This window comes from Limulus polyphemus, unplaced genomic scaffold (assembly GCF_000517525.1).
Source record: "Limulus polyphemus unplaced genomic scaffold, Limulus_polyphemus-2.1.2 Scaffold1644, whole genome shotgun sequence".
NCBI classification, from domain to species: domain Eukaryota; kingdom Metazoa; phylum Arthropoda; class Merostomata; order Xiphosura; family Limulidae; genus Limulus; species Limulus polyphemus.
This window is the reverse complement of record NW_013667254.1, coordinates 60,349-68,429: the sequence shown is the minus strand read 5'-3', so window position 1 is coordinate 68,429 and position 8,081 is coordinate 60,349. Positions and strand designations below refer to the sequence as shown.

General features: G+C 35.7%; 1 protein-coding gene across 1 annotated transcript in view; it reads right to left on the bottom strand.

Moving 5' to 3' along the window:
* The window catches only part of LOC106464417 (Fanconi anemia group D2 protein-like), a 159,553-nt gene that overhangs the window by 146,280 nt on the left and 5,192 nt on the right, over positions 1–8,081 (bottom strand). Inside the window, exon 2 of the mRNA XM_022392124.1 lies at positions 3,800–3,890. Coding sequence (XP_022247832.1) covers positions 3,800–3,863 — 64 coding nt within the window. The 5' untranslated portion in view covers positions 3,864–3,890. The remainder of the gene's footprint in view (positions 1–3,799; positions 3,891–8,081) is intronic.

Sequence of the window (8,081 nt, the reverse complement as noted above, 5' to 3'; positions counted from 1 at the left end):
CTTAAATCAAAAATGTATTTCCAATAATACTTACTCCCTCTCACACTACAGCTATTACTTTACTGCTAGGGTTTCCTTCCTTTGCCCATCTAAGCATTGGTCTGATTTTTTCTTGCTTGCTCCAGTCTGTCATTCCCTACTTAATTGCCTTTGGCAATATCTGTCTCATGACACTCTCCACCTACGTCAATGTACACTCTATCCTGGTACTGTATATAAGCACCTCATTCACATAATATTATCACTTTTTCAAGACTGACCCAATCCGCAGTCTCTAACACCAGCTCTTAGTGGAGAGAAATGGTGGGAGAGTGGGAGAGGAAATAAGTATTATTGGAAATATATTTTCGATTTGAGAAAATGTTAACTTCCCAAACATACTTACCTCTCTTCACACTACAGCGAGAATACCAAACTGATAATGTGGAGGGGCCAGTGAGGACATTATCCACACATAATGCATCTGTATAGATAGTGGATGTGTCAACAGAAGATTAGCACCCTAGTGGGGGAACTGCAATACACCCAGAACTGGTATGACCTTCACTCAGAACCTAATTTGTGTACTGCAGGTGAAATTTGACAAGATCCATCATCACTACTGGTCAGGCCCCAACCAGATAGCTGAAGTTTCACTGCTCGGGGCTGGGATTATAGGACCATGGTACCTAAATATCATGTCAGTGGCTATGGCATTTGAACCACAATATATGTATATATACTTGTGAGTGGATCCAAATCTGTATGTATAGAATGATGCATTCTGAGCCATCATAACTAGAAGGTAAGCAACACTGAAGTGGACAAACCCTCTAAAGAAGCCTGATAAGCAACACCCCAAACTTGGAATGATGGGATCCTATATGCCATACTACTCAACCTGAGGAAACAGAACTCATCCAGTCTGGAATTACGAACACTCATACTCTCTCCCTACCCATGGGAGGATGTGGAACAAAATGTGCTCAACCAAGGACCTGGAATTGGACCACTCTGAGTTTGGAATTACAAGGAGACAATAGACTCTCTTCCATGAACAATGTACTGAACCAACATGGATCAAAAAGAAGGGCCACGCTCAATAACCAGATAGTGGAGTGTCAAATCTGAACTGGTATTATCAGTAGGCTCCCGCATAGGCTGGTGCCTCTCCTACCAACATCTGGGAAAATAACATCCAGTGTCCCTGGTAAGAGGGTCCCCAACTTTGCTCTCTTCTCCAAGAGTGGAGGAAGTTTACTCAAACACTCTGAAGGAATAATCTCTGTCCACCACCCCAGTGACTGGAAACCAGGTGTCGTAAGGACTCCCTAGCTCCACTTGTAGAATCTGGGTGGTAATACGCATCAGGGAGTCCTGAGAAACAGTGCTCTGAAAACAGTTCAATAGGTGAACCAAGTTCCCTAAATTTTTAAAAGCAAACTGACCCCAAATTATTCAATCCAATGATTAACAGGGACAAGCAGGATCCTCTTATGCTTTACTCATGATAGTCAATGAGAGGTGATCCAGCATAGTACCTTAATATCACTCGGTCTGCCTCTAGGTGGTTTTATAGAACACCTCATTTCTACAGAGCCTGTTGTAACCTAGATAAAGTATACTGTGTTAGTGGTTGCTAGTTCATAATTGATTTGATAAAAGCACACCTTCTTGGGCAACACTCGCCACAGAGTAGGATCCTGTAAAAAAGAGGTGATCTATTCAGGTTGACCACGGATGCATCCACCTGGCAGTGGTGGGTGAAAGCATGCAGTTCCAACAAGTGTGGCAGACAAGGCATAGCATCCCTTCATGTAACTGAGCAGTAAACCTACTTGCATGAACCACAATATCAGGGTATGGAGGGAGAACTAAGTTTTCGCCCTCAGACCTTTCCACCATCAAGGAAGGTATAGACTCAAAACATCACACACTTAATCTACCAACTGAAGAAAAGGAGCTGGAAGCGGATGATCCCAATTTGTCCTCCTAAGAAGCCAACAGAATAAAGTAAGGTACTAGAAAATGCGATTCTAAATTCTTTCCAGAATGTCCAGGATCACCTTCAAGTGCAGTCTTACAGTCCCCTGGAGAAACACCACCAGACTGAGTATATGTCTCCAACTCACTACAAATAAGGTCACAGACAGCCTCAACTGAGAGTGACTCTCCCCACCCTGACTGTTGAGTGACACTAGATATCAGAAGTGAGGTAGGAGAGACCTGATTTGCCCCTGTGCTGGAAACAATCTGGGAATTCATGCCGTATATTGACTTACCATATATTTTTTTTTTAAATCAACTAGGTGACATGCTCAAAGTATCTCCAATAGTCATTGTACAGAGAAACCTGTTAGTGAATGCTTTGTTAAGGAAAAAATTATAATATTACTGCAATAAGGTGCTTATATACAGCACCAGGATAGAAGGCATATTGACGTACGTGGAGAGTGTCAACAGATATTGACAAGGGCAATTAAGTGGGGAATAAAAGACTGGAGCAGGCAAGAAAAAAATCAGACCAATACTTAGATGGGCAAAGGATGGAAACCATAGCAGTCAAATAATAGCTGTTGTGTGAGAAAATGTATGTTTTGGAAAAAAAAAAGAATATTGTTTTTTGTTTAATAAAATGAAAATCCTAAAAGTTGTATTTGATTTATTTGGGTATTTTGTGGCACGGTGAGGAAGCAAGTAATTTTTAATAAGCACAAATAAATTTTTCTAGCATTTTGTTCTTTTGACAAGAAGTTTTTTGTTTTGTGTTTACAAAAATTGCACACCCCTGTACAAAAACATGTTCAGTTTTCTTGCATATCTGTTCACATCACTAATTAATTCACTTGAATTAATAAGTTTAAAATACTCTCTCAATATTTTGCAAAATTCCTGTTCAATCCTACACTACAGTAGATATCAATTGCAATGATTTTATTGTGGAGTCACAAGAGGGATTTGTAGCTTGACAAACTGTCAGCAATAGATCTCCAACCTTGTTTGCTTACTTTTTTTTGTGATCACTATGTGTAGATATAAAAATTCTCAATTTTTAATTATCTTTTACGTTTGCTTTGTTGATACATAGCAATGGGCAAATATGTCTAGAGTAAGACACAAGTCCCGCTAAGCACATATAACATTTTACCAGTAGAAAAGCAGCCTTTATAAATAAAAGAAACACATCTGAAACATTGTTTTAAATAAAGCTTCATGTCTTTTAAAGTAATTATTTACTGAGCCAAGTGGCTTTGATTAATGAAAAACAATCAATTTTAAATAGGTTATGGACATTCTAAGCATTTCACATAGTTTATATGTCGAGGTTTTGGTGCAAAATAGCCAGCCAATTTTGCTGTAGGCTTGTGAAACAATAATATTAATAATAATAATATGAGCAAATGGGCAAATTTTGATTTTGTTTAACATTAATGAAATCACATATTTTGCTTTTTTATCAATGTTTGCGTTGTCTTAACTATAAAAAAAGGAAGGTTTTGATGTTGTTTTTAAGTTGGTTTTGGTAATATGTTCTATTAGAGCTTTGAGCAAATTCCTGTGTGATTCCTATTATGAACTGCTATTGTGGTTCATGATAAACTAATTCATTATCATTACAGGGACAAGACTTTAGCATTATTTTTACTAAATAATCCAAAAAAAAACTTCCCAGTGATAGAACATGCTATAATAATATGTTTAAAATTCATTAACTTTAAATCAGGAGCTTTTAATGTACCGGAACAAGGACAATTTGCCTATTAAAGCTCATGAAACATATGCATCTTTTTACAGATAATTATGAGAATAAATTTCTTACTCTTCTCTGGAATGCTGGATGACGTGTCTGTAGTCTTACTTAACTTTCGTTTTGTATGTAACATTACTGCACAGCAGGTTCAAGTGCAAACCTGAAACAAAAACATGAGCTTAATTTAATTAGCAATAATAATATGATATTTTCTAATAATAAGACTCCATAAAACTGGATTTGCCAAAATGATACAAATATTGCACTATAAGGCTAACCAACAGCTTTAATTGATGCTTCTTAAAAATGTATCTTTAATAAACTTCAATATTTTAAATTAATACACATCAATGCAAAAACATATATTCCTGTCACAATTGTTTTTCATCCAAATAAACTTAAAAGCTTATAAAAGGATAATTATATTTTAAAATTCATAATAATATGTTATAATACAACATTACATATTTTTTATAAAATTGTTGACTAATTTAGGTCTTTATAAATTGATGTATGAATAGTGTCAGTTTTGGTTAAATTTCAATCTCTACCAAAGAAACAATTAACTATTAAGCCAAACTGCCAAGGCCTAATTTTATAAAATTTAACCAGACTAAGAAAGAGAGGGGCCTAGTGACAACTTAGTCCTCGGTGGAGTAATGGGAAGAGCCCAGATGAAGATAATAGAGCATTAAAGTGAGTATAATCAGCATATTTAGAAATTTGGTAATTAAAAGATAACCCCAAAAAAACACTAAAAAACTAAAGTTTCAAAGATGTAACTTGTGAAAGGCCAAGAGCAGTGATTCATCATACACAGATTTAAAGAAATAAGACAAAGTATTGAATTTTAAGTAAAATAAAGGAATGATTAACTGGATAGGAGAACTACACTGTGAAGATGAAATAAAATTATTTAAATTAATGCAAATTGAAATAGTTAATTTGTAATTGATAATAAAATAAAGAATACACAATCAGTAGATAGAAAAGAGAATAGCAAAACAAAGGACTGTGCTTTATCAGTGAGCATTACTGCTCTCAAATGCAACACAAAATGCTCTCCTTAGATGTCAGAATCAATCTTTCTTGAAAGTGTGGTAGTTGAATATACCATGTGTTTCTGTCGTCTTATTGTATTAAAATATTTATTCTGAATTCATTCTTTATCCTGAGTATGTGAAAGTTTCATGTAACATATGGTCAAGAAAACCTTTATCTTGTTTCAAATTACATTTGTTCCTTTGTTATTTTTGAGAGTACATAACAGTTGTTATTGTCTGCAAAGAGCATTGCTTAATATGACACTTGATGTACAGATGTCAACAGCAATGTCCTTCAACAGTTGTTCAGCTGATATATCAAAAGGTTACGTCCCACCTATTTTGTAATGAGAATGATCGGTCACATGGGTTTCTCATGTTTCTCTGGATAAATACAAGGTTTCTTGTGAACCAAGGAACTTTGGATTCAGTTAGTCTAAAACTATACTTTTTTTAAACAACGTGATACAAGATTTCAGCCAAGTAGTTTGAAGGAAGGATCATTAGAAACAATCCAACATGTTTAATAAAAATTGTTCATTTAGTATTTCACTGTGTCTTGCCTTTTCTATTTAACATTACATCAACCTGGTCTGTATTTTAGCATTACTCCACAATTGATATGTTGATCAAATCTCTAGCTACTAAATGTATCTATCAGTTTTACCTAGATATACCACACAATGGACCGGTGGAGTGATCAAGATGTTACTGAGGATTTATATAGTTTATGAAGTGTGTACTCCTCTCTACTCCTATTCTTATGTGATTTAAGTTTAAAAAGACTTAACAGTTAGGAAATGGCATTTTCTATAACTAGAACTTTTAACCAAGAGCACAGTTGGTCATTAAAAAGAGTCGATTATCTAAGAGAACTGTCTTGAAGTTGAACACTAAAAATGAAAATAGAAGTTAAGGGGTTCACCCCAAGAAGGCAAAAAAGAGATTCCAAAAGCTGAGAATTTAGGAAAGGAAATTATGAATGGCTGTAAGATAGGACAAAAGAAAAGAGTCAAATGGACAAGATAGATGAGGCATGTTAATACAGGTGCACAGTTGTTTGAGAAACGAGTCTGCATGGACCCTAATGCCAGGTGAAAGAAGAAAGACAAACTAGCCTTGAGTATGTGCTTCATGTAATAAAGCATGGGAGGAATCAAAAGACAAAGGGGAAGAGAGAGAAAAGAACATACCAGTGAAATCATGTCAAGGAAAAGATTAGAATAGTGCAAACCTGGGTGGGGATTGCTGGTCAAAAATATCATCATGTTGGTCATGTTCACATTGGGGAGAAGGAACATTGGCAGAATGGCCATAAAGAGCAGGCCCAGTGTACACAAAGGAACTCACAACACATTGAACAATGGCTGCCATGTCCTCAACAAACAAAGAGCCCCCTGTAGCCACAGATCCCATGTTAGGACCACTGTCACTATCATAGGGTGAAACAGAAGTTACTGCCACTTGAAAATTCATTATGGCAGGAAACATCATTATGAATTTTATCTCTAATCAAAAGAACAATCCATTACAAATCTCAAGTAACTGATTAGCAATTTTGAAACATGTCAATTCTAGACAATGCTATGGAAATGAATAAAGTTATTTCAAGAGCAATTACTTAGGGGAAGGTACTGCACAAGGAGGTTGTGTTGCCCTTCTATTGGTGTAGAGTTATTGTCACATGATGATGTCATCCTGCACTAGTATAGTTCACACTAAACATGTGTTTTTAAGTGGGAAGTAGCTCAAGGCATGTAAATCCCACAGGCAGATGCACAAAGAAATCAAGCTATTCTGTGTGAAGAGGTGAGGTATCGTCTTGGAAGAAAAACACCGAGTTTGATGGCAGTACTGAACAACTACCCAGATATAGCTTCATAAAGAAATAAAAAGGTTACCTTACTAACACATACAGAGCACAGGAAGAGTCTATTTTAAACTACTAGTGTATGTAACTATGTGTAATGGTAATACATGTATATCACAATATGCGTGCATAAGTAAATATGAATAACACAAATGGATGAATTACACAAAAAATCAATTATAAGTCAACATGTGAATGGAGATAAAGGATGAGATCTGGATGTTAAGATCTTGTAATATGAAGGTAAGTGTGACTGTGGTTTTGAACTTGTTACTGCCAAGTAAGGCATTATTTGAAGATATGGTACACCTTCTGTTTGCATTAAAACTAGTAAGAAAAATGTTTCAATTTTAACGTTGAAATATTTGATAAGTAAATAAGGTGTGTGCATATGTGAAACCTGTAGAAATGTTGATTGTAACCAGACAGTTATGACCATCTTTACAATCTACACACCTGAATGATCTTCTGACCAATTGGAATTTACCTGACCTTGCATTTTCAGTCAAGACTTCTATTTAAGATTGAATTCTTGACCATTTTGGTGAGTTTGTTTTCAATTAGTCAAGGTGTCACTCTCTTGTGATTAACCCTTTCACTGCTCAAGTGAGATGAAAAACTCATGCACACACGCACAAAAAAATTGAAAACTTTTTACCTAATGAAATCATATTATAGCATGTAAAAGTAAAGAATAAACACCACAAAGTCATACAACAACCTCTTTGTAGGCCTGGTAGTGTGCTGAGTGAGGAGGGAAAAGGGGGTCGATCAGGTCTGGAGCTACCCTCACAATTGCAAGATGGGAAGAAGAGGATGACTTGTTTATTTTTTATAGATATGGTATTGCACTCCTCTCTTATCTCATGCACTGGCACAGCATTGGTCATGAATAACATGACTACTTTGTACAAATATGACATTTAGCACATTAATATAAATCACTAAAACTACTTTAAAAATGACCAATATCTACACTATATACATTTTTTCCTGGTATGTATAGGCATCAGAGGTGACTTCTGTGGATCACCAGTATAACCAAATATCAGCTGGGATTTTAAACAGTGATGAGAAAACCTAAAAATCATATGATGTGCAGAGTAGTTAACTAGGGAAACATCATATGATGCATGGAGCAGTAAAAGGGTTAAACCTCCATGTCTTTTCAAGCTGGACAATGGAAGTGCCTACAATAACTACCACTACACTGAAAAGTACCTGTTTGGCAAAGAGCTGGACTTCTCCACTGACCCAAATATGTATGGAGCCAACCTTACTTTTCATATAATAGAGTCCATGGATAAAAATATGTGCTGGCCAAAGCATCTTACAATGATACATTGTTGAATCAGATAAAAATATGTGCTGGCCAAAGCATCTTACAATGATACATTGTTGAATCAGATAAAAATATGTGCTGGCCAAAGCATCTTAC